Genomic DNA, 27,334 nt, shown 5'->3' with positions numbered 1-27,334 from the left:
ATTTAGTTGAAACTTTATCTTCCTACTTTGGTAGAAATGAATTTTCTGTGCATCATTTCACTGTTCTGGATGAAAAAATGACATAACCTTGCTCCAGAAATTTGTCAGAAATACAGTTAAAGGAGAATTCCACTCAGTAAGCGGGTATTTTTTTCTGATAAATTATGCTTTTCTAAAAACAAATACGCCCGAGTTTTGACTGAATTACCTCTTAGGACTTTTCGACAGTAGTCCTTTTCAAATCCATGTAATCCCCCACAGACCCGCTCTTTCTACTCTGCTGTATATACGCATGCGCACTAGTCCAAACACGGAACAGACGACAAAACTGTCATGGCCGCCACAGACTCGGATGAGTTGGGCCCTAATGACATCAGGCCATTTGCCTTTAAGCCTGAACATGATTCAGGACAATTAGAGAATGGCGATTGGAAAGAAGACCCTGCCGGAGCCTCCGCTGGAGCTGGGACCGCCACAAAAGCAGAAGCGGCATAGGACGGCCGCGGTGACCAGACGGAGGGTTCGCGGCTAGATCCTGGGGAGCTACACGAGGAATTCCATCCCCTCTGTCTCATGAGGTCTGCACTCAGACTGCACTTATACGGTGACATAACCTTGGAATACAAGATGTCAGAGTGCCATTGAGCAATAGGTAAATGTTGTTACTTTGTTTCTGTCCGTTTTATTTTGCATATCTACAACATCGACCTGTGTGTCAGGACTCATGATAAGCTCACGAAAACGTGAGGCGGACTTTGCGACGTTCTTTAACCTGGGGTGCTGGCTGCATAGTAGTCGTACCACTGTATAACCCGATATATTACGTACCGAGAAGTTTTAAATAAGCTTTCTTGATGCATCTTGTGTGAAGAAATGGACAGTAGTTTTGTAATTACTTGTATTACTAAGGGTGAAAAGTCGGAAAATGTTACACAGTGTGGGAGGGGGGCTGTCAGTGCAATACCAAGATCTGAAAATTATCAGACTAAACAAAAATGGCCAGATATTGTCTACATATTCACATAGATGTGTAGTAAGGATAAGGAAAATATTGTGCACATATTCAAATAGATGTGTAGTAAGGATAAGGGAAATATTATTTGGATAAATAAATCATAAAAAAGACAACATTCTCGTCCTTCTGCAGAGTACTTGTATTAATCTTGATACAAGAAAAAAACATGTAACATTACAATTTACATGCATTTTTTGTTTCTCCCAGGAGCTTACGATACTGACAATTCACATGCTGGGTTCACAAACGACGCCTAGGAAGAACAGTCCCTTGCCAAACTGTTGTCTAATGTAGCATTAATGCCAGAAATACATATGCAGCACTAATGCTTGGTTAGTGCACACTGCCATGGTAATTTCATGGTAATTATGGCTGTCCAAATACCAGTCCCTCAATGTCGTAGCAGCCATGCCTTGGACCAAGGCTTGAACCAATTAGTTGGCATCTTTCCAGCATTAGTGCTTTCTGCCACGGCCTTTAGTCATGCTTGACCTATACATTAGCAGTCAAGGGTGGACTGTAGTTAGGGGGCAGAGGGTTAATTTGGTGTGGCCACCCCCACTGGCACCAGCCAGGGGAAAGGGTTTCCACTTACCCTTCAGTCCAAGAAGACTGGGTGATAAATGATGATTAATGGACAGGGGTGTATGCTGGCATTAATGCCCTGTTCCAAAGGGAGCAGAGGGAATCCAGCATTAATGCCCAATGTGCTCCGCTAAGGAGCGCGTAGTGCGGCATTAATGCTACATTAGACAACAGTTTGGCAAGGGGTGTGCCGTGTGGTTCTATTCTGTGTGGTCAGCAGGATAAGGCAGGCCTATCCATCTGAAGATGGGACATACATAGGTTTTCTTGAGGCAGATAAGTAGGTCACTAGGTGAGCAGAAGAGCATGTAGGTTTAGATATCATGGCCAAAATTGTATTTACAGAATTAAGACATTTTGCTGCTAAGATGTTTCGCCATCACCTGTCCAGTTGGTCTATAAATCAGTTTGTATTCTTCTAACTCAATACTGTAAGTATTAGAATTAGGGTGAGGGTTTAGCTAGTAAGTCAAAGAACAAACTTGATAACAGTCTTACATGTACACAGGGGTTTCCAAACTTCTAACACTGCATAACAGGTGTGTTTCAACCAAATATAAAAAACTGTCTAGTACCTGTATGTATTCATTTTTATATATTCATGGTTTATAGTTAACTTTATATGGCAGGCCGAATGGAAACCTTAGCTATTGTCCAAGTATCATTATTTCTACATTCCTTTGAACTAGTTGTACAGCCAGAAAGACATATACATGTATATTACAAGGATATACAATTATATTTCTGAATAATTTTTAAAAATGGCTTGTGTTTACATTTGAGACAGTATTGTTGGACACACATAAACTTGTGGTGGTTGTAAAATGGAATATTTACTTCTGAGATATGTAGGCAGGACATTTATTAATAAAATGCTCCAATGGATATACAATTGGCAACTTGTCCTCATCAATCTAATAAACATAACCTGTGACATATGACATCAGTTTATTACTAAGTATCTACCAGGACCTATATTATGTAAGCTACTGTTGACATGTTCATGTTACATGTTCAAGCATCAATATGTATAGTCTAGTATTTGCACATTTTATGTGTCTATAGCAGAGACAGCACCAGAATTTTCAAAACATTTCAAAACATCAACTACATATACATGTAGTTTAGTCATGTAAGGCATGTATGCTGAAAAAAATCAGTACAAAAATGAGGAAAAAAATTAAATTGACTACAGAATGATTGAGCATATAAAGGGGCTGGCTTATGGTCTTCAAAACTTGTTTGGTACTGCGCAATAGCTGCCTATTTGTCTGGCCTGGGAATGTGGGCAATGTTAGGGGGGTAAGTCTGGCTTTGGGAGCACCTGGTCCCCCCAGTACTCATTGGACTCCCGGCGCCTGTGCACGACAGCCTCCAACAGCATTCTTCTGAAAGTGTAGTCCTTCTCGTAGATGTTCTTCACCACATCATCCCTTTGCCTTTTGCTGTAGCCCAGAAGCCACTTTAGATCACCTGCAGAGAGAATGTATTCTGAAGTCAACTACATCTTTGTGATTCGTAGGGTTAATTCATTGATACAGAGGTGCCAAAATAATGCTAAGCCGGCAATTTTCCTTCACATTAAAAAGAAAAATCATGAAGATGTACGATTGTACACTACTTGTATCATACAGCTTGACATTTTGTCCAAAAACAAAGAACATTATTATATTACTTGTTTAGTTAGCCATAGAATTTCAAAGTCACTCTAAGAAAAGGTTTATAATTCATTGTTTACTATTCTATGCTATGCATACAAAAATATTTCTGTACACTTACATCTTTAGGTTACTGGTTAGGTGCACCGGTACCAGTGCAGTAATTATCCAAACAATGAATGTCAGGCCCTGCTAGTATCATACACTTTTTTTCCCTCTTTTTTACCATAAGAAGTAATCTTACCAATGACACACAATATGACAGCCGAGCCCTAGATAAAATTCAATGTTGTCATTGCAAGAAGTAAGTGTCCATAGATGAGAACAAGCTAGAGATGTTACATCAGTTTCTACATTATATAAATTATACCAAAAAAAACACTACCTTTTGTCTTGGGCGTTTCCCTGGGCTTTTCCTTGGATTTTCTTTCCTTGGCGTCTTTACCATTTCTATCAAAAAAAACAAAATGACAGTAATGTATTTACTGAAAATATACGCATCAATCATGAAATCATTAAGACAGACATTCTGCGTCATATAGATATAGATAGATACATAGTTTATGTAATCAGAGTACAAATGGAAGCCATATGTTGACCTGAAATAAACCAGATCAAATGAATCATGGCGGTGTCTGTTAGTGTGGCCAACCTCAGACACAATTTCTCACAAACTCTATAACTATAAGCTTGAAAGCTTATACTTATAGAGTTTGCGAGAAATTGTGTCAAGCTATATGATTGTTAAAACAATCATAAAGCTTGACTATCATATATCCTGGAATGTACACAAAAATTTTGAAGTCTAATACAGAGTTTCGGGTACTTGAGAAGTTAAGTAAGGAGTTGAATTTAGACCAGACCAAATGTCAATAACAAAAAAAATGGAGTCCATGACAAATCAGCACGTCTGCTTGCATAGCCCATTTCTGGCCCTAATTTCTCGCTAACGGTTGATGTGCCTAGCTAACGGAAGCAGTCGAGTGACTATCATATATCCAGGAATGTACAGAAAAAGTTTGAAGTCGCTAAGGTCTTGGAATCCAGAGATCTTGGCACTTTAGTGTGGAGTTGAATGTAGGTCACCATTATGTAAACATCCAGGCAAAATGGCGTCGATTAGAAATGAGCCATCTTCTGGCCCGAATTTCTCGCCATCGGTTGACTCTATAAGCTAGCGAAAGCAGTCGAATGACTATCATATATTCAGGAATGTACGCAAAAAGTTTGAAGTCGCTCACATCTTGGAATACAGATATTTTGACACTTTAGAGTGGAGTTGAATGTAGGTCACCATTATGGCAGGCGAAATGGCGTCGATGATAACTGAACCATCTTCTCGCCCGAATTTCTCGCTACCGGTTGTGCCGATAAGCTAACCAAAAATAGCCGAGTGACTATCACATATTCAGGAATGTACACACAAAGTCTGAAGTCGCTGGTGTTTGGGAGGACAGAGATCTGGGCACTATAGTGAGGAGCTTTTTGTAGGTCCCATACCCAGGCAAAATGGCGGCGATGATAACTGAGCCATCTTCTGGCCCGAATTTCTCGCTAACGGTTTATCTCATACGCTAACGAAAATAGCCGAGTGACTATCATATATTCAGGAATGTACACACAAATTCTGAAGTCGCTGGTGTTATGGAGGACAGAGATTTTGGCACTATAGTGAGGAGCCTTTTGTAGGTCCCATACCCAGGTAAAATGGCGTCCATGATAACTGAGCCATCTTCTGGCCCGAATTTCTAGCTAACAGTTCATTTGATACGCTAACAAAAACAGCCGAGTGACTATCATATATTCAGGAATGTACACAACAAGTTTGAAGTGTATCGGCTCTTGGAATACAGAGTTTTTGGCATTCTTAAAAATACCTTTTTGTTATCTAAAATGGCTACTTGTATGCGTGTAGAAAATACTACAGAAGGACAACAACAACAACAACAACATAAAATCGAAAAGCGCTGGCCAGGCAGTTCTGATAACGATTGTGCACACACATTTGGTCTACTCAAAAATGTATTCCTGAACTTCATAGCATCGTCATCTATACCAGTACCAACCTGTTATCTCATCGGGGTCCATGCTGGCATGCCCTCCCTCCATGTTGGCAAGCCCTCCCCTCGGTACCGCACCGCGCATTGAATTCTGGGATTGTTGGATGGATCCTTCGGGGGTTTCATGCCTTGATCACTATCATGTAGCGCCTTGCGTTCAGGCTCCCACTCATGGTAAATTTTACAAGACAAACTAGATCCAAGGATAACAATTCATTCTCAGAGGAATGACAATTCCCGCTTACAGAGTGGAATACTCCTTTAAGAATTAATTCTATTCCCGCACTGACAAAGAAAGGAATCTTTTATGTGATTAACAGCTTCTGTGTTGGTCAACTTCCAAATGAGATTTACCGGGAATCTGATACATTTACGGCTGTTCTAATAGTCCGGGACCCACCCAGCTGATCGTGTGCTCGGCTACTGTTTACGTTTTGGCGCGATGCTGCAGGGTGGGAGGGGCGGCGAGATAATATCGGAGCGGTAAGGCGGGGTGCTAATTTAGTATTTGGCACCTCCCTTTGAGCTGATAGCTGGATAGCTTCCTGTGAAACAGAGGAAGGCGCGTGCTGGACGCGTGCCTCGGCATGTTTACTTCAGTAATTTTGTATTTTTTCGCCGCTACGCTGGGTGAAAAAAAAGCATAGCGGGCTATTTACAGCGTCAGTTTGTCGGCCCACAGCATAATGTTTATGCACAACAATTCAACGGATTCGTAAAAAAAAAGTCCATGACCCTCCCCCCCAACCCAGAATTTTTTTCCATGACCCTCCCCCCCAACGCAACACCCCTCCCCCCGCTAAATATCGTATGGTCCCTTAAGTCAGTAGGGGCCAAGTATTGGACATAAAAAAAAATGTGGCACATTTTAGAATCTTATACCAAATCTTACAAAGCGAAGATAGAGCGGTATTGTGCTATTCTTACTTGGTAGCAATTAAGTAAAGTAACCAGACAGCGTGAATTGGATAAATTTTATCACTATTATTGCACCCAGGGGAATTCATCACTGAAATTTTATCACTAATATTGCACCCAGGGGAATTCACACGAAGAAACAAAGACCTTTAAAAATAAGGGCTTTTGTATCATAAGCACACCTGTGGCCCTGCGTCTATATTGTTAACACACATCTCAACAAATACAAACCATTTTTCTACACAATAAATCTATGCTGACATTTTGCTGTGGACGAATAAACGTGTAGCAAATCTAGCTACCGGCGTTATTGTTGGTGATCTTGGATGTTACATTACAGGGATTGTTGATAGACTTTTGCAGCTTCAACCACTAGCAGTCTTTCAAAGCACGGCTTGATCAGCTTGACAACGAGTCAACATAAAATGACAAATATTGGTGGTTATTGCAAGACTTAGTGGTAAACTCATACCGACGATGCCGTACCCCGTAAAAGTTTCACTGACCGGTCGGCAATTGTGGTATAGTTATACATAGTATGGATACACGTATATGGTAAGGTGGGGTGTTGGGTGTCCCCTGACTTCGAATAGATTTGTAACTACAGAGGCGATCTATGTTTGTTTTCATCAAGGCCGCTAGATATTGGAACCCCCTTGTTTTCATCCCGAGTGCTGAGTTTATGCACAGAGTTGTCGTCTGTGTGAAACGCGGATTAGTGTATAGTTAACCGATTTTTGCGTTACCAAGAAAATTTGAGCATAAACAATGGCTACATTCAATGCAAGGTCACTGGATGCTGGCGGCTCTTAACATAGAACATAAACAACAATCGTCATGCAAAATTAATTGTTTTTACCCTTAGACATAAAGGAAGGCAAAACACACACACGCACAAAACATGGGGCTTGAGAATTTTATTTCGCGCTTAAACTGACTGAACAAACAAGATACTCATGTATGCCTCTGCGTATAACGCCCTCCCGAGCAATTAGTCGTCAATGTCAACATGTATTGGATTGAAAAGCAACACATGGCGTATTAAAACGGCCGCCGCACGCCTACATCCCATGGCATTGGTAAAAACTTACACATGGCAAAAATTTTATCAGCAGAGTGGCATTGAAGTTATTTTTACGAAAGTCATCCTTGTCTTTACCTGAAATCTTCTCAAGATTGCATTATATATTACTTAAAATGCTCACTTTTACATAACTTCCATATGTCACAAAAATAGCAAATCTTGAAACTTACATGGGAAATGATAGTGATTAGGTGTGCACAATGTTAATTCGCTATTTATTGCTACGCCTCCGTGTCTTCAATGAGAATTACCGAAGTTTCATCTGTTTGTTCAACTCTGGGCCATTCTTTGGGCCTTGAAAGAGAGTAAAGGAGAGGACTTATGTATACAATTGAATGGACACTTCTGTTGTCGTTGGAACTTTCGACAGCAACTTTACATTGAAAGGCGTGTGCGCCGTGCCATTGAATACATATGTAAATCTCTCTCGCAGTGCTTAACTTGGATGCCCACAGGTTAGGCGCCTTCGGGTTGGATGCAAACAAAGCACGGACACTCTAACCACCAACGATTTCATGTGACCAAATTATGGACACTAGTGCAGACTTTGGTCATTGGATATGCAAAGAACTTTCTAATTGGCAATGGAATAATCCATATGAATTCATTATCTCCTATTTTTAGAATACATAATATGTTACAAAAAGATCAAAGTTGTATCCACATTAAGGATACTATTGCTGCAATTTCTCATTAATTATGCAAATAGTGTTCAAATTTACAAAATGTGTTATCTAACCTACATGTGTCACTAATACAGATATTCCATCATTTGCCACCAAGTTATTCCAATATTCAAATTGTCAATTTTTGTTATGTTCATATCAATAGATATTCGTCTTGAGCCTTGTTACATTTGTCAGTAGTATGCAATTCCTGTCATTTATCACAATCAAAATATAAATCTTCCGTATCAATTGTGCAAATTATGCCATCATTTCGTTGGTTATATTACATACAGGTCTAAAATCATGAGAATTCATTCGTCCTTTCTTGACTTTCCTGTGTCCTGGACTTATCCTGTGTCAACGTCTGCATTTAAAACAGCTAATCCTTCCTGGTAGAAATGTAAAGATAGACCATGTGAAGGTAAACATTCTGTATTTGCTTGCAAATGTTGCCCCTCTAGTATTGAAGCTGCTTTGCATGATTTACAGTATGGTAGAAAACTTTTTTAATTTTATTTTTGGAAATGGACGAAAATTGATGCCATCCATATGATCAAATCAACATGGCCTTACATTTAACGCTTGTTCTCATTTAAAGGTACAAATTACTGTGGCTAGCCTTTACGATTTGATATGAGTCAAATTACGGGTGGACTAAAAAGCCCTAAAAAAATGCTGTAGCCTGAGGAGACATGCAAAATTTAAAAAGCAGCCGAGAACGTAACAATTCAGTGCAGAGAATGACCGGTTAACTGGTGAATCCAGCTACCGAGGCCATCCAACAAATCAAGTCAGATCACTCCTGTCACTGTTCTTGTACGTTGTGCAACATAGTTTATAATGCCTGTCGGCAAATTCTGTAACTTCCGTTACCGTTTGAAGTACATGTAAGACGTTCCTGACATTACGATATGCCACATATAAGGTGCCAAACTGTCGTTTTTATAACGACTTCGATAATGGTAACAATATAAAGAACTGCCCTCTGTGTCCACAGGAGTGTCCAGGTGAATGTGGAGTTGGACCATGCCACCTTGGTCAAGTTTAGCCCTGATAACAGGTAAGGTGGTCAAAACTGTGTCCATTAAAGTCTACTTTCTAAAGTCAACAATGTGTACTGTAACTGTATGTTATGCAGACTTTCTATACATTCATGTTACATGTCTTTCTGCTGCTATCATTATTTTCTTTTTCGTGTATGTAACATTATATTTGTGATAGCATTTTTAGATGACCTTGCTTGCTGTGATTTTAAATGTTAAAAAACTGTTTATCCTAATTCCATCAGGGCCTTCATTGTTGCACTTTACAATGGAAACACCATTAGAGTCTTCCGCATTGGCAGAAAAGATGAAGGAACAGGTATTCAGGTGTCAGCACTGGAACAGGACTTTCCACAGGTACATGTAAGGAAAAAGAATGGGGAAGGAAAGACAAATTTAGATAGCATGATGAAATAGACATACATTGTACATAATTTTTATACAGAGACAAAAGGTGAATATATCAGAAATATTGAAAAGAGAGAACTACAACTTCGGCAGTGATTGGTCATCATTGATCCTGAAGAAGGCGACAGTGGTCGTCGAAAATTCGATCCGTGAATACCTTAGTGTTGGAAGAAAGTTTAGCATTGTATTAAGAGAACTACATGTATTTTCTGCGGCATAGTCTTACTGACTTATTGTCAGCATTCCTCTCCTTGATTTCAGAAAAGTATCAAAGACATCATTGGGCTTGGGATCTCCTCCAATGGGAAGTTCATGATGACAGCATTTGCTGATACAAGCATTTACGTCTGGAACACCAAACCTGGAGGTCAGGGGTCATGTAGCTAGGCTACACTCGTACTGTTAGTCTGGCTTCCTTGATAGCATAGATGAAGCAAAATACTTGTTGGTGATTGGTTCACAGGATAGAGCAAGTAGATATTGTCACATCAACAAAAAAAAAAGAGAAATCTAACATGTAATTTTTAGTGCATACACTGGCAGTTCATGTTAGGATAAACCTGGCCATGAATGACTTTTGGACTGTCCCAAAGAATTAAGATAAAATTGTATGATACATCTAGAAGCCCATTGATATGTTATGAGATGCTGACTAGTACTTCTTAATGTTTTTTCACTGCTGCCCTAACTTCTGTATATGGGCAGATCCAGGTGAGTGTGGGGTACACCAACAGAACCTACATGTACTTCATGGATTGATTGCCATAATTGTAGCGGTCTGCATAATGAAGTCAAAAGTATCAGTGTAGTCAGACTTTGCCTTGTAGGTTGTTTCTCGTGGATAAGAACCTTAGTGGATTTGGCACGAGAGATGAATAGAGGGAGCATGCTCCCCATAAGGTTGTGTAATTTCAAACTCTTCTGCATTTTCAGAGGCAAATTTCCACTGAAAACAATACAGGGATATACACCAACTCTGGCCTGCAAAGATATACTTGTATTGGGAATATCCTGAGAAGTACTGGACTGAAGCAGAAAAACACCCACCTGGCAGGAATGCTTGTCAACCAAATTGTTGCTTGTGCCTGTTCTATCCAGGTGAAGTTTTGGCCACCATCGACACTCATCAGATGGAGAACTACCATGCAGCTGTGTCCCCCTGTGGCAGGTTTATCGGCTGCTCAGGTATATCATCTTATATCATTGACCAGAATCTGTCGTGATGGAGTAACCCAATTTAACTTGGTGGTGCCCAGATAGTCATAGACCTACATGTAGGAAGACTGTTATAGAGTGTAGTGTGTACTTTACAGCGTGGATGTTGTCAGCTTCCTTTCTGTGTTCTTCTAGTCTCGTCCCAAAGGTTCTCCCACTTTCCCCCACGTACACATATTAATGTTTCTGTTGTTGAATAAGAATTTCAGAAGATTATGTTAATTTGTCAAATTGTTCAGGTACAGGTACAGGTCTGGACCTGTACCTAAACCTCAGTACCTGTACCTGATGTTACGTTTAGGTACGCAGCACTAATGTGGCTTTTTGGGTACCCATGAAAATTACAAGAGTTGATGTTATACTTAATATTTATCCCTTCAGGGTTCACTCCAGATGTTAAGGTGTGGGAGGTAAACTTTGCCAAGGGAGGTGATTTTAAGGAAGTCTCCAGAGCTTTTGAGCTAAAAGGCCATTCATCAGGAGTGTACTCCTTCGACTTCAACATGGACTCCACCCGCATGGTGTCTGTTTCCAAGGATGGGACATGGAGGCTCTGGGACACCAACAGTAAGGAAGTCTTGAGATAATAACATAAACTCTCTGAAAAATGGAGGTACATGTATAAAAGGTAGAAGTTTATATTTTCATTTTATTATGGTGGAGTTGCTGTGAATGTATTGTGTGTTTGATGTAAACAGCATAACTCAAGAAGATGCAAATGTATCCTCAAAGAAAGGTCAAGTCCGATAATGGGCCTCCTAGCGGCTTCCTAATGTACTACAGCGGAAGTTTGAGGTCACATTTTTTAAAAGTGCTACAGTTGTGATTTTTGAGTGATGGATAGCTCTTGTTTGGAGGAGGAAGTACTGTAAAGTTTCCAATGACGTACGTATTGCCTTTACCATTATACACACTACTAGTATATGGGGCCGATCGTAGACCAGACAAGATGCAAACAATTGATGTAGGCATCATTCGCATATGTTGAGCTCATTAAAAACCTGTTTTTCAAGACTCAAATCAGTCTTTCTTCATACATAGCATATTTATTTTATGAAGAAAAACTTTTTTGTTAGGGGTAATTATGTGCCCTCTGAATGATGAAAAAATGTGAATGTGGAAAAAAATACGGCAGAATTATACTTCTGTGTAAAAATCGTGTTGTAAAATTGCGTGGTGGTAAAGATCCCACTCGTCCTGCACCGCCTACGAATTTCAAGGGATACTGATTTCTTTTTCAGGTCTTAAACAAAGATTACACGAAAGTAGCCGGCCCAAAATATAACTGACAATTTTCGTCAGCAGTTTTGATGGTTGATCACCGGCCCTATCGACGTGCCCTGCGCTGCCCCAATGGCTTTATCATTATGATTTGCTGTATAATGTATCTTAAAACTAGAGTTCCACAACCTCATACCTTCGCCAAATGATGTTAACCGTTTCAAGTGACGTACCTTAAATGTTTCTCATTGATTATGCAAATCCCCTATTGTTCCTCGTTGTGGGCCTTCGTTGATGATCTGAACCTAATCGAATCCAGGCTTGTATCTGAACCACCCAAAATTCAGGACGATCTCGACAGTCTTTCCCGCTGGACCATCGACAAAAAGAGGAAACTTAACCCAGGCAAGTGTAAAGCTATGCAGGTCTGTTTTTCCCGCAATCCTCCTCCACCACCTACACTAGACATTGACGGTTTTCTGTTAGCATTCGTCAGTGTAGCCAAGTGTCTTGCGGGAACATTCCAGTCCAACTTGAATTTGAATACTCATGTCACGAAACAACCAAAAAAGGGAGTCAAAGGCTATCTTGCTTTGCTATCTGCACCAATTCAATTTGCCCATCGAAGATCTTCTTATCGTATATACTTGCTTCGTGCACCCAGTGCTGGAATATGCCGCACCATTATGGCAGCTGGGGTTAACAACAACACAAAGAAAGAAGATCGAAAACAAACAAAGAAGAGCCACCAAAATCATACTAGCTAGGCAAGGAGTTCACCAGCTAGCTAGGGAGGTGTAACAGCTACAGACACTTGAAGAACGTAGAGTTGCTCGTTGTAGAAAGTTTGCAGAGAACATTCGTACTTCTGCCATGTACCGAAGGTCAGTGAGACTGGAGGACGAGACAACATACAAAACTTGACCAATTGCCAGCGTGCACTGAACGATACAACACGAGCAAGAGTGTAGAATTTAGTAGAATTTGTAATGAAGCAAAAACAGCAAAATAATAACTTAATTTCGCCTGTGGTATTACGATATTTGCTGAATCACAGAGTTTTATAGTGCTGGAATTATTAGACTGCAATAGTTAATAAGGTCAATAGGAGGCGTTGTGTCATTCTCTCGCGTAGTATCGCGAGATTTAGTGGGAGTTGGTCAAGATAAACGTCGACAGAACGTAATGCGTAAATGGTAATTAGCCTGCTATTCAAACCTAGCATAGCTGCCGAATCTCTTTTGTTCTTTTTGGTCAACGTTGCATTGGAGTAACAGCCGTTGCATAAGATATGTCTTTGGACACCACTAAAAGAACCTGTATAAGAGATATTAACCTTAAATATGCGAACACGACCTTAAACGCTTACGTTCTGCCGACTTGCTAACGCTGCCATGTTTGTTTATCTTCGATGGATTCTTCAGAGACGAAACCCCCTATAACATACGCACCCTGACATTGGCCTCTGTTTGGAACACTTGCTTGTGAGTTGAAAAGTTGAAAAAGTGTGTACGCTATTGCAAACTTTACAATAAGTGGTGTAAATTTGGAAGCTTGTTTGGAACTGCAGGGGCCAATTTTGTTTTAGACTTCTAAAGAGAATAACAGGGTTAACAGATCTTCATGATTTTTGGTATGTAGATAGCTTTGATGATGCTTAACATAATTCAATGCTACTTATGCAAATAAGGAGCTAACTTGCATAATCAATGGAGAAAGTATATAAATCCGCTGCATTCCATAATAAGACTCTCCAACATAACTTGTGACATGTGTAACTGAGAAAGAGAGAAATATAGACATCAATTAGGCCACACTGAATTAGTTTTATGGATGACATCTGAGGACCCCAAAACTAATGCAAGAAGGGAAAAAATCCAGAAAAAAAATGCTGCCAAACCACAACACTCCAAAGATAATAGCAAATTGAACCACAGAACACAGTGTATCAAAGAAACAACAAGTCTTTATTTGTAGGAGGTACATGTAGGTTGTCTTGTTCATCTTGAATTGCAAATTGAACCACAGAACACTCTATCAAACAACAAGTCTTTATTTGTAGGAGGTGAATTTATTAGGTTGTCTTGTTCATCTTAGCAGACTCACCTGAAGTGATCAATGTTTTCCAGGTATGACATTAATTGAATTACAGTTACTTAGTGCACATGGATGCAACAAGGTGTGGATTTCATTTAAGATGAAAGTTTAAAGGTAACTAGATGTAAAAAGTATTTAATAAAAGAGAAACAGTTCCTTTCAAATCTGCTTTCAGGAACACAAAAAAGACACAACTCTGATCAAAGTTTCAGATAGCAATCAATACACACCACTCCAAGTACACTAAAGAAAACCATTATACCAGTAGTAATTGATGCAAAAGTTGATCACAGAATATGTGATAGTGAAATGGAACAAATTTAAGAGGAAAACAAAGAAACCCTGAATTCTGTTTTTCCAAGATGTCCACAATATCATTGTACAAATGTGAGTCGCCTCTGATGTTCTTATAACCAGCAGCACCCGCACTACCAGCATAGTCTGTGAACCTCATCTACTGTTGGCCTTGTACCTTGGATGCCGTCATCATCACCTTTAAAACGGCTCGAGGATAAGGCAGATGTTAGCTTTTGCAGAAGGTATAGAGGAGAGAATAGAGGACAAAATTACTGTATTGTATTGATAAAACATTCAATGGAATTCAAAATCTCAATGAAACTTTGTTTTTTTATTAAACCAGTTCCCCCCATTCTATATTGCTCAATGGTATGACCCACACTGTCGGGCAAGGGGAGAAGTGACCCACTTTCGCTACAAATAGCTACTGACAGGTGGGGGTGCCACAATATGCAATGGACAACACTGCAAATATAGATTTTCCTCATTTCTTATGCAAATTAAGTCCAATTTGCATAATTTGCAGTTCATTGTATACATCTCTGTCTAAGCTACCTGCACAGTAAATAACATGAAAATCTGTCGCTCCTTTCTTCAGTTATTCTCCTTAAAAGATTTTGACAAATACGCCATTGCAGTTCCAGTGACACATACGAGGGGGCCCAACCTTGACCTTTCTCCTCCCGACACCTACCCACATACCAAATATCATTACAATCCATCTACACGTTCTACAGTTATGCTGACTTTACGCATCCGGTGACTCAGACAAACACACACGGTGACACAAACATACACACACGCAAACACACTAACTTTGCATGATTTGCACTTCAGTGTGTACATCTCTGTCCAACCTACCTGTGTTCCAAATAACATGAAAATCTGTCGTTCCTTTCTTCAGTTATTCTCCTTTCGAACATTTTTACAAATAGGCCATTGCAGTTCCAGTGACACATACCAGGGGGCCCAAAATCGACCTTGACCTTTCTCCTTCCAGCACATACCCACATACCAACTATCATTACAATCCATCTACACGTTGTACAGTTATGCTGACTTTAAGCATCCAGCGACACACATGCTAACAATTTTCCTCCTTACTTATGCAAATTCAGTTTCATTTGCAGAATTTGCACTTAAGTGTGTACATCTCTGTCCATCCTACCTGTGTACCAAATAACATGACAATCTGTCGATCCTTTCTTCAGTTATTCTCCTTAGAAGATTTTTACAAATACGCTATTGCAGTTCCAGTGACACATACCAGGGGGCCCAAAATCGACCTTGACCTTCCTCCTGCTAACACCTACATACATACCAAATATCATTACAATCCATGTTCATGTTCTACAGTTATGCTGACTTTAACCCTCAAACACCCGAACCTATTTTTGCGACTAAAATGACTGAGCGGGGTCAAAAATGACCCCAGAATGTTTTGTTCAGTAGTACCTCAGTTTTCACTTTTTTCACTGATTGTTATCCATACATTGCTTCATCAATGTAAGAGGAATGTTTTGGCATCTTTAGATATAAATAATTCCCGTTCATTATCATAATTTATGCAAAAAGATCAGAAGGACCACGTCTTGAACTATTCCTATCTAGACCGGGAGGGGATTTTTGAGGCCCACGCCAAATTTCATGTTGCATAACTAATGAACGGCTTACGCGAGAGCCACCAAACTTTGTGGCTTTTCATAGAATTTCCTTAACAAAAATTAGAAATTGATAAAGTAAGTTCATCGTTTTTTGTGTTGCCATAGCAACGGGTTTTTGACAGGCATATTGGACAAAATCTGCTGATTTCAGTTCAAACAATGACGTTTCGAGGCTTTGTTGGTACGCCAAATGTATTTTCTTACATTCTTATCATGTTATGTAATCCAATGTAACTTTTATGATTCAACATTGATATTTTATGCTGATTTGATGACGTCATCCGTCAAGATTCAAGATGGCGGATAGAATCACATAAAATTACGTCATGATGACGTCATATTACGTCATTATGACATGAAATTTGTTATGGTAATACTAATTCACATGTGCATCATCCTCTTAAAATTTGGTGTTCATATGATAAGTAGTTCAGGAGTTACAGAGGGCAGGTCTCAAAAACAGCACATCAAAAATGACCCCAGCGGATTCAACACAGACTTTCCTATATAACGTCAACTTACAGTATTGTGCCCATCTCCCTAGAAAATTGTGAGAGGTTAGAAAATATGCCTACTGACAAAGTCACGGAAGGAATTTTTTTTCAGATCAAACATGTTCAAATAGCACGTCAAAACCCACGCCTGGGGTCAAAAATGACCCCACTCGGGTGTTTGAGGGTTAAGCATCCGGTAACACAAACATACACACAAACACCAAACGCACGCAAAACAGTATCTCCATGAAAAGGCCTTTTTTTCATGGAGATAACAATAAATGTGCCAACGGGAACCTAGAAATTAACTTCTTTGATGTTCAAACCACAACTTTTAAAGTGCTGTCCATGCACACTTCAGATAGAGCAGTGTAGATGCAAAATTATGCTCTTATCAGAGGCTCAATATAAAAAAAAAATTACCAACAGAAAATTAACAAAGACTTGTATGCAGAAATGCACTTTGTTGGAAGTTCGTCATCTGAATATCATTAACATATAACTGCTGTAAATCATTGACAAAAATTGAATTCTTTCTGCGGAAGCAATGCATATTAGAAAAATAAATTTACCTCAAAAGTGGACTTCGGCCGGGGGGTCTTCGGCTGCAGTTTTGTCTACTACAATGGGGACAAAGTTATTTTTATTTTCTATATTTTTTACTTGATAATAGGCGAAAATCAATGTGCACACGGATGTCATCCATAAAATTAAATCAGTGTGGCTGCTGTGGCAATATGCAAATGGTATCTAATTTGCATGATTGATGGGAAAATACCATAATACCATTATAATAGTGGTAAATGATGGGCATTTCATTCTCGTGGCAGTTGGAAGCTAAGTAAAGGTGAACATTATCAGACAAAAATAATGCAAACCAGGGTCTCATTACCATAATTTAGGTGGAAATGCTACAATAGCCTTTGCAAATATAAGACAAATATAACTCCAGGTGGCTGACCTTGGTACTGCAGCAGGGCTTACGACTTATGTATCTTTTGGCCTGGACATGCTGATTTTTAGTGGCAGATACATGTAGGTGTTGACGTAAGGAAGGAGTGGTGTACATGTAGGTTTGGGCCCCCTAGCAGCTTGCTAAAAAACTGCAGGGGGTATTTGTGCAGAAATCTTTGTAGGGTGATGTTTGATATGCAGGTTGGTTAGGCAGAGATGTACACATTAAAATGAAAATCATGCAAATGTGGACTTGATTAGCATTGATTAATGAGGAAATTCTATTATTCCATGGTTTTTCATGATAGGACTTTAGTACATGTACGTGTAACTGATGTAATTTATGGCTGGTGCAACATTAACATGTGACATTTATAGAAATGAGACATAATTTGCATAATTAATACGAAAGTGGCATAATTCCTTAGTTACAAATGTAACATGTCTAGCAAGTTAATTTGTTCACAACATGGTGTGGTTGTGTTTTACAGTTGAGTACCAGAAGGGCCAGGAGGCCAGTTTGCTGACTAAGGGTGAAATCCACAGTGCAGCAAATTGTATGGTTGCCATGGCACCCAACGGTTCTTCCTTTGCCATAGCACAAGGTTATGACATCAGCCTGTACTCCGCAGAAACTGGGCAGGAGGAGGAGAAATTCACAGATGTTCATGCAGGTAGATACAAACAATATGTGTGTCAATGTCGTTGTACAGAAGCTGATTAACTGTGACTAGCAACTGTTTAAGCCATTTCACAGTTCCAGGCGTGCACGTGTTGTTGCATAGAGGTCTAAGGTCAACATTTATGGTCCTTCATCACTAATGTAAAGAACTCTTTGTCCAGACATCTTTGCAAAATGTCTGGATGCTTTTTACTTCTGAGGGGCCTTAACCTCTGACCCACAATCCCCTGAAGCACTAGAACTGTGATTAGATGTGTACTTTGGTGTGTAACTCATACAAGAGTTTTTACATTATGAGACAAAGAACAAGTTTATGTTTTTGATAGGTAAATGGATTGGACAGAAAGGATGCTTGAGCTGCATGGTTCCCTTTAAGAACTTTTATTCCAGCCATGTCTTGCCAGTGTGGCTTCTTCAGTGGTTGGGCTCGTATTAGCATAAGTACAATCTGTTGTTACAGTAGCTTTTATGTGCCAGGTGCAAAAAGGTCCTATGTGGCTTGATCAATCACAGCTCAGCAATTAACATCAATATGAATATGATGTTGTTGATTTAGACAAGTTTGTAAGGGCCTAAAAAAAACGGTTTGTGACATCTAAGATACAGTCAAACCTGTCTATAGCGGTCACTCAAGGGACTGGCGAAAACTGGGCAGGTGGCCGCTATGGAGAAAAGGTTGATTAATTGACCTAACGACCACGTCCAAAAGACAACCATCGGCTCAAGACGACCCATTTTTTCCCCCTTAGACTCAAGCATTAAGCAATATGTCCAGGACGACCACTAAGTCTTGTCTTCTGTGACCGCGGCCATCCCTAATCCAGACCGCAAGCGGCCAAAACGTTTACTAATCTAAGACGACCGCATCATTTTCAAATGTGTGGCGACGTCAGTTTTTGATGATAAGTTCCTGGAAATCATGGTTAAATCGGCCTGTTTTGCCGTGCGGAAAACCAAGATGGCGCAGGCGAGGTCATTAGGTCATTGGGATAGTCTACTGCAATGTGGGTGGAACCACTGCGTGTGGTGTGATTTTACTCTACAATAGTACAAAATGTAAACTTTTTTCGTCAAAGACATTCTTTAAATAAAGGAAATATATACATAAAGAAAGCTTGACTTAATAATATTCTATTTTGAAGATAATATGGGCATGTTTTTGTTTTTAACAAACCGCTCGCCCATGCGTCTAGTGAAGTGTCCCAAGTAAATAAATAATGCGTCTCTACAGGCACGCTAGAGGCTGTATTTCTCAACAAATTTCTGGCGTTTGGGCGGGTTTGGGAGTTTAAAACCTACTTCAGGAGAAAAACAAAACCATACACGATATTTTCATGGGTAACAATGCTACATGTATAATGATCCAGTAATTTTTCTGCGGTGTTGCCAATTTTGAAAGAAGGTTCCCCAATCTTGTTGCGACCATGTGCGCGGTAAGAATTTTTACCAACACTCGCCTCTAAACTTATTTTACCGTATTTGCTGACCTTTTCATGGTGTAAACAGGGGCAGTCGGTGTTGTTTACATGAAAATTGTATTTTGAAACGTCAGTAGGACGTCGGAAACTCAACCCAACACATCAATGTAGTCAATTTTGCTACGATGTACAAACGCAAGCCACGTGAAGAAATATACTTGACTTCGCGTCAAACCATGGATTTTCTAACACAGATAAAACATTCTGGTTTTCTTTATTATTATCCTATCAAGTTGAGTCCACACAAATTTGATAACTGTGTGAAAAAATGATTTTGAACCGCACGTGCAGTGACGATGCGGCTTCTACCGGCGCGCCGTGACCGTTATCGGCAGTGTTACTGTACTCGTGGGACCGAAAATCGTCTGGCCGCGACCGTGTTGGACAGGTGGCTGCTATAGCCTAATTCTTAACGCTTATGTCAATTATGGGAAAAATCCAAGGGACCGACAAAAAGTGACCACTATGGGCAGGTGGCCGCTATGCAAAGGTGACCGCTAATACAGGTTTGACTGTAGTTGTTGAAATGCATATAAATATTAACTCTAGGACAATAGACGCCTTTCCAAACTCTGACACCATCTGCTCTCGCGAGAGTACAATCTGGCGCGAGCGCGCGTGATCTGAGCACGGAGGCGGGAAGAAGCTGTAAGAACACGGGAGCGATAATAGTGTCCCCAATTGAAAGCAGTGTCTAGTCATCTTCGGTGGGGAGATGTTCTGCCAATCGGTGAAATTCGTCGATATATACGCATGCCAGAAGTCAATGACATCACCTGAAATGCTTTGTATTGTTTTCATACAGAACCAGTGACAGCTGTTGCCTTTGACCTGGGCAGCAAATACCTGGTGTCAACAGGTGACAAGCATGTTCGAGTTCTACACAACACGGTCGGATATCAGGCCCTTCTGCACGACCTACAACACAAACTCAAGACCACCCAGAGTACTGCTTACAAGGTACAGTCACTAAGACTAGTCCCTGTATACATAAAGCTAACACAAAAGTTTGGAGACTTGATTTTGGTCGATCATATCTCCATTGTTTACTTCATCAATTCCATTGAATCATCATCCTTTACAATGATACTCCACGTGTAATGATCGGGGCTGGTTATTCATATAACGGCCTGAAATTCATTTTTAGGAATAGTTGCACTGGTGCACCTAACATGATATAAGAATTCAGGTGCACAGAAAATATTTTGGGTGCTCCATGCGCAACATACATATAAGATGTCAGCAGAACCTAATTACTAACCTTATTGCCTATCTTTGAATCTGAAATTCTCTAGCTAACTACACAAAAGGTGTTTTAATAGTTTTTCTGTTACTTGAATGTCAGGAATATGACGAATACACACATTACTAGTATTATATTATAGTACCTTTAAGTAAGTAATGTTGGTTTACCCACAGTCAAAAGTTAGGAGCACAGATTTTGAGTACACAAAAGTGCATATGCACCCAGTATTTCAAGCCTAGTGTAATCATTGCAAATGAGATGTCATTTCAAAGGACACTAGACAAGCCTTCTAATGTTATGAGCGATGCTATTCATAAAAACAACAGACATACATGTATTCTAAAGAGGAAAATTTTAAGACTTTTTTTTCTTGTGACCCACTTACACATTAAGTAGTCCTGGATTGACATGATTGAGGTGTTCAAAAATGTGTTTTTCGAGAGCATTATTGTAGAGTGGAACTTCACGGTAGATAGCTTTAAACAGCGCTTGCAGCTAGAGATGTGGATATGCAAAGGTTAGAAGAGATGATTTGTTCAGTGTATTATAGCCAACTGCTGCCATTCCATGTGCCTGCAAAGCTGGACCAGGTTTGTTACGCCAAAGGGCAGTTATACCAGCCATACAGATATAGATATGGATTCACGTCAAATATTCTATGGCAAGAGATATTTTGACAGTCACTCCAACAACACTGAAGATTTTCCACTGAACCTTCTCTAGATATGCTTAGAACTTCCAGGCTTAGGAACATCTTGTTTAAACACATACAAATGTAGAGCACTGTAAAACAAGCTGTGCAAAGTCTCACCCCGCCCACCTGGGACGACTGATGACTATGAGATGATGATGAAACATTGCTCAAAAATCCTTTCTTCAAATTACATAGTATCAATTTTGTTTCACTTGCAGTCTGTAATACCTCATTCACACTTCAAGAGAGTACTGTCTGTTTGCACCTTTTACTTACATATCTTCTCTATCAAATTTTTCATTCCCATGACCACTCTTCATGCAGTTCTGCCTGTCTCATGGTCAAACATCACCAACAATTAGGGCACATGGAAAAAGCTACATTTAACAGGACCATACAGTGTGAGAAGGTGCAATAATGATACCTGTAGCAAAATGTCTTCATCTACCTGAGTGTGCTTCTTTTTTGTTTTACAGGAAAGACTAAAGGAACAGATAAAGGAGACAGAGTGAGTAAATTTGCTAATCTTTCATTGAAATTCTTTCGGGAAAAACAGCCCTATAAATCTGCACTTGTATTATGTGTCTGCAACTACATGCAAGAATTAAAATTGTCTTAATTTCTAGCTTTGACCAGCCAACATGGCAAACGGTGCTTATAATATGTCATTGGCATGTAACTGCAAACATCGTAAACCTCTGTGTGATGGTTTGGTACATCCACATAAAGAGTTTTATCATCATCACCATTGGGCAGCTGCAGAGTTTATATGTATCCATAAGTCAAAGTGTTTTTTTCAGGGATGCTCTTAAAGCCATTGTGGGAGACGAGAAAGGTGAAAAGGACAAGAAAGATAAGGAGAACAGCAAGAAGAAGGGGAAATAGTGACAGAACTGTAAACTAACCCCAATCCTGTACTTCACTAGTTGAGGTATAGCCCTGGTGCTGTTATTTACATATAGCCTTTACACTGTTTATTACAGGTTAGTTCAGCAGCAAAGCTATAGCCAACTTGTAAGGAACAGCAGCATGGCTTTACCTTAGTTTTGGAAGAATAGCACCAGGGCTGTCACCCAGCTACAAATCAGTACGAACTAGCCTACATATGTGTCTCTCCTACATTACTGATATCATCATGAGGCGAGTTGAGTTCATCATGACTGTTTATTCATCCATGATATCTGTTGATATTTAGGTCCTTTGACTGTAATAATTTGTGTTGGTAATTTATGTTCTTTTTAAAAACAATTTTGACATTAAGCCACAGCAAGTAAATTTTATGGATGACATCATTGATTTTCGCCTGATTTTGAAATATAAAAAAAAAACATTTTTTTACCCTTCGGCAATGGTCAACATACCGAAAATAGTACAATATGTTGCAAGCAACTGTCAGTTCCATTGCAAAAATGTTCTAGATGCCGTAAAAAGGCATTTGCACATGTAGGAATGGTGAAAAATTTGTACAAATGCGTTGTACAATTATTGTGTATGCAAGCTGTAATAAGACTGCTCCTCGTCACCAACTTACAGGAAGACACAGTGTAGCCCTCATACCAAACTTGTAATAGGATATAGTCGGTAATTGCTGTGCAATGATTATCAACAGCATGTAATCCGATGTGCTGTTCTTGAATGAAGTGAACTACTAACACATTCGATAACAGGTTCAGATGAAGTACCTAATGTCATGCGGTTTGAGTAGACCATTGTCTAACTGTCTGTATGTTGAAGACAGAATGAAAAGACGGGTGATTTCTGAGGCACGGCAATTCAGTCAGACAGTCAGGACAGCAAAAGCGGATCTAGAGAACTTCAGTTGAGGAAAAGTGAGCAGAGCTAGCAACATGTAGTCACCGTCAGTCTGCCTCATGACTGAGGAGACTCCCGTGCCCAGCGTACGGGAACCTTGTCTCTGTCGTCTTCATGTGGTAAAAAAAACTGGATCTAAATCTATGATTTAATGATTTTAATGTTGACATTGGTGTTAGTTAATGTTTTAATGAATATAGGGACAAAAAACTTGTTATAATCCTGTGTTTTATCCCTTCAATTCTTCTTACATGCTTTCTGGTATTCAAGTTTGAAAATATGTATGTCTTGTGGTTTTTTTGCCCGCCGTGTTTGTTTTTTTGCCCTCGCACACCAAATTTGGAGTCTGTTGAGGATGCCATCCATAGAATTTACTTGCTGTGGCCCAAACATACTTTTCACTTAAACATTGTGTTCAGATTGTGAAGGTAAAGATCCACATGAATTAAAAAGGGAAACAGTATAGCACAGTGGCAGGAAACCTCACAGGTACATTTAGAGTGCTAAAGGTTAAATCAAAGTTGGTTAAATGTATACAAGTTAATGATATAAGGAGATGGTCTCCAAACTTCTCAGCTGATTCTAGTAAATTTTGTCTACTAGCCTGTAGATTAGGAGCAGTACAATTTCTATATAAATCCTACTGCTAGCAAACCAGACATAATGATGTTAGTTAACTCAGTAAATGAGAACAAATTCATGTACATGTATGTGTCTTATTTAGCAGGTCACATTTCCTCTCTTTTACATGTATTTGAATCCTGAGCATAGTCATGAAAACCTTATTTTGTTGAGCAGAGTTTCCATTGAATAATTTATTTTTCAATACCTGTGCAAATTGTGTCTTCAATTTTACCATATTGTAATGATAATTAACAACATAGAAATGTATTAATTGATATTTTTGAGATGTAACTGAATTCTATCATTTAGACCTTACCGATTTTCTAAATGGATCATAAAGCTCAATGTTTAATGTATCAAATGCTCTGATAAAGACTTTTATAAAAGAAAGTTGTGGTTAAGGTTTGGGTAGATCACTGGTCTTTGTCCATCTTTCTGTGTAAAATTGTTTCCAACTGTTGATGGAGGGGCTTTTAAATTCTGTAGTGGAGGAGTCAAAACCTTCAGCTTGGTAACATTGAATAAAGGTCTACGTCACTCTGAAATACACATACAGCAATACTCACTACACTTGAACTGAAGGCTACAATGTAGCTTGGTTTTGGTGAGGTGAGGAAAGGGAAAAACAAACCTGGGAAGCCAGCTGTGAAAGTCAATTTGACATGTAAGCTGCATGAAAAAATACTTGGCAAGATTTTTTTCTTGTACAAACATGTAGTGCAATACTATTGAACATTCAATAACTGGTCTGGCCTGTCATTTTGAAAGAGGAAGAGGGGGTATGCACATGCATGTAGGTTGTGGGTCATGTTTATTTGTTGTAACATTCCGGACACCTCCTGATGAAAATAAAACATAATTAATCTGTTGCCATGGTAATGGACGAGACCATATTTTGTCGGGTTGATTTACGTCTTCTTTTTATCATACCGTTTGGCAAGGATTTACAACCATCCCAGATTTAACAGAATACACTGTACATACAGAGCAGATAATTCCCTGACTACCTGGATTTTGTAAGGCGTCTATAAAGTGTGAAAGACAAGCACACACGCACGGATTGTGTAGAAATATTGTTAACCCATTTTTTGTAGACAACACATGTATAAAGCGTTGATTACAGAAATTAGATGTTCATAATTATGAAGTTGTGGCTTTGTGAAAGAACCACAGAACAGAAAAAGAACCAAATACTAGAGGGGCAACATTTGCAAGCAAATACAGAATGTTAACCTTCACGTCTTGGTCTATCTTAACATTTGTACCAGGAAGGGGAAAGTGTTTTAGTTGCAGACATTGACACAGGATAAGTCCAGGACACAAGATCAGTCAATTGCAAGAAGAGACGAATGAATTATCATGATTTTCGACCTGAAGGTAAGCTTAATGAAGACAAACGAAATGGTTGCATAATTTGTAATCAATAGGGAAGATTTATATTTCAATTGTGCTAAATGACAGGAATTGCATACTCATGACAAATGTGACAAGGCTCAAGAGGAACATTTATTGATATGGGCGATAATACAAAACATGACGATTTGAATGTTGTAATACCTTGCTGGCAAATGATAGAATATCTATACTAGTGACACATGTAGGTTGGATAATGGTAAATATTATTAGACATGCATTTTGTAAATTTGAACACCATTCGCATTATCAATGAGAAATTTCTGCTTAAAGGGATACACAAGACCAGAGGAGAGTGTTATTTTCTAGCAGACCACATCTTTATGAATACAAAATCACAAAAAATTGTAAAATCATTCACAGATAAACAAATAAATGAACCATTTATAATCCAGGAATTGAGCGGTGCCCCTTCATGAAGACCCATGGGGTGTGATGCCAAGTTGAAGTTTGTCCAATGGTTGTTCGCGATATATATAGAAAACAGCACGGGGTATTCCGTATCGCCCGAGGTGTTGGGACCCCATGGTGATTTGGGCCCCCTCTACATCTGCTTGGAATCTGTGTGACCTCAAAACTACGAAGGCCCACAGCGACATAAACCCAATCCTGTGTTGAAATACATAGATACGAACATCAAGTTTAGCTAAGCGTTACGAATATCAGACAAAACAACTTGCAACCCTCCCCCACTGCTAAAACATTGTTTTAACACTGGAATATTAGGCAAATTTTAGACTACCCCAATCCTTTTCAGAAGCCATGATATTTTGGATCATTTGGGGCTCTTTACATAAAGGCTTGTTTCCGTGAAACAAAAGCACATCAATAAATCATGCCAACAAATATATTTCAAGTTTATCCGAAGCTGTAGTCCGCATATGTCTACAAGATCAAGGAGGGGGAAGGGGGTAAAGTTCCCGACAGCGGCTATGGCATTTTTGGCTACCCGTGATATTTTGGGGCCCCCTCAGTAGGGACCAATTCGAGGCTTGTTCCTCAAATGGATCTTTCCTAGAATTATGTTCCATCTATTTCAAAAGCGGTAGTGCGTATATTTACAAGTTCAATGAGGGGGAGACCAAATTTCCATGGAGCGGCCAAGGTATTTTGTGCCCCCCCTTGCCATGGTATTTTGGACCCCCCTCCGTAGTGTCCTCTGATTTCAACAAGTCTTACCTTGTATTACTCAAAATATATCAAATTTGCACCAAATGCTATCCACTGAACTACTTTCTAATTTGCTAATCCACTTTCTAAACGAGCTTTTGAAAAAAAGTCGCTACCCCACCCGAGTTGCGTTTTGCCCTCTTACTCTTACTTCTATTACTACAAAACAAACTATATCCTGGAATAGACAAATCTACATAGTCGTCTGCCCAAGTTTCCTGGACACAGACGATGACATCAGGGCGCGCATTGATTTTCGACTAATTTTGAAATAAAAACCTTGTCTCTGCGTTCTTGATGTGCTATGCAAACCGGGATCTAAATCTAGAATGCTTTTAATGTTGACATCAGTGTTAGTTACTGTTTTATTGAATACAGGGATAAAAGACTTGTAGGTTGTAATACCGTGTTTTATCACTTCAATTCTTCTTATTAATTACATGCTTTATGGTATTCAAGTTTGAAAATGTGGATGTCTTGTTTTTCTTTTGCCCGCCTTGTTTTTTTCGCCGCGCACACTAAATTTGGAGTCTGCAGAAGATATCATCCACAAAATGTACTTGCTGTGGCCTAAGCAGAGATTCTGAAAGTCTGTACACCTGTGCCTTACACAAGCCAGACACACATGAATGGTGTATAATGCTGACTTATGCTCTAAGTCAATTTTGATGTTCCTGTTGTCTGACTGCCATCATCATGGTAATTTCACAGTAATTATCATGGCTGTCCAAGTTACCCATCCCAAAACTGTCCCAGCAAAGCCTTGAACCAAATAGTGAGAATAGTCTATTGCAACAACCTGTCCGCATAGTCCAGATTCCGAGTGGTCTTCTT

General features: G+C 39.4%; 1 protein-coding gene and 2 long non-coding RNA genes across 4 annotated transcripts in view; 1 reads left to right on the top strand and 2 right to left on the bottom strand.

The window, feature by feature from the left end:
* LOC136421138 (transducin beta-like protein 2) overlaps positions 1-24,810 on the top strand; it is a 44,655-nt gene extending 19,845 nt beyond the window's left edge. The window contains exons 4-12 of one of the 2 annotated variants that reach the window (XM_066408300.1): positions 8,986-9,048; positions 9,277-9,388; positions 9,701-9,806; positions 10,538-10,624; positions 11,036-11,221; positions 17,873-18,055; positions 20,347-20,501; positions 21,958-21,989; positions 22,282-24,810. In XM_066408300.1, coding sequence (XP_066264397.1) covers positions 8,986-9,048; positions 9,277-9,388; positions 9,701-9,806; positions 10,538-10,624; positions 11,036-11,221; positions 17,873-18,055; positions 20,347-20,501; positions 21,958-21,989; positions 22,282-22,366 — 1,009 coding nt within the window. In that variant the 3' untranslated portion in view covers positions 22,367-24,810. Of the gene's footprint in view, positions 1-8,985; positions 9,049-9,276; positions 9,389-9,700; positions 9,807-10,531; positions 10,625-11,035; positions 11,222-17,872; positions 18,056-20,346; positions 20,502-21,957; positions 21,990-22,281 lie in introns of both variants that reach the window. The other variant, XM_066408292.1, reaches the window with a different exon arrangement.
* LOC136421167 (uncharacterized) lies at positions 2,321-5,589 on the bottom strand. The gene is made up of 3 exons (XR_010753378.1): positions 5,325-5,589; positions 3,644-3,708; positions 2,321-3,073 (listed from the first exon to the last, which is right to left on the bottom strand). It is a non-coding gene; the product is annotated as an uncharacterized lncRNA (long non-coding RNA).
* LOC136421173 (uncharacterized) lies at positions 13,824-17,806 on the bottom strand. The gene is made up of 2 exons (XR_010753379.1): positions 17,000-17,806; positions 13,824-14,499 (listed from the first exon to the last, which is right to left on the bottom strand). It is a non-coding gene; the product is annotated as an uncharacterized lncRNA (long non-coding RNA).
* Positions 24,811-27,334: the final 2,524 nt, after the last annotated feature.

This window comes from Branchiostoma lanceolatum, chromosome 1, assembly GCF_035083965.1.
Source record: "Branchiostoma lanceolatum isolate klBraLanc5 chromosome 1, klBraLanc5.hap2, whole genome shotgun sequence".
NCBI classification, from domain to species: Eukaryota; Metazoa; Chordata; class Leptocardii; order Amphioxiformes; family Branchiostomatidae; genus Branchiostoma; species Branchiostoma lanceolatum.
Note: the sequence above shows the minus strand (reverse complement) of the source record. Positions and strands in the feature narration are given on the sequence as shown.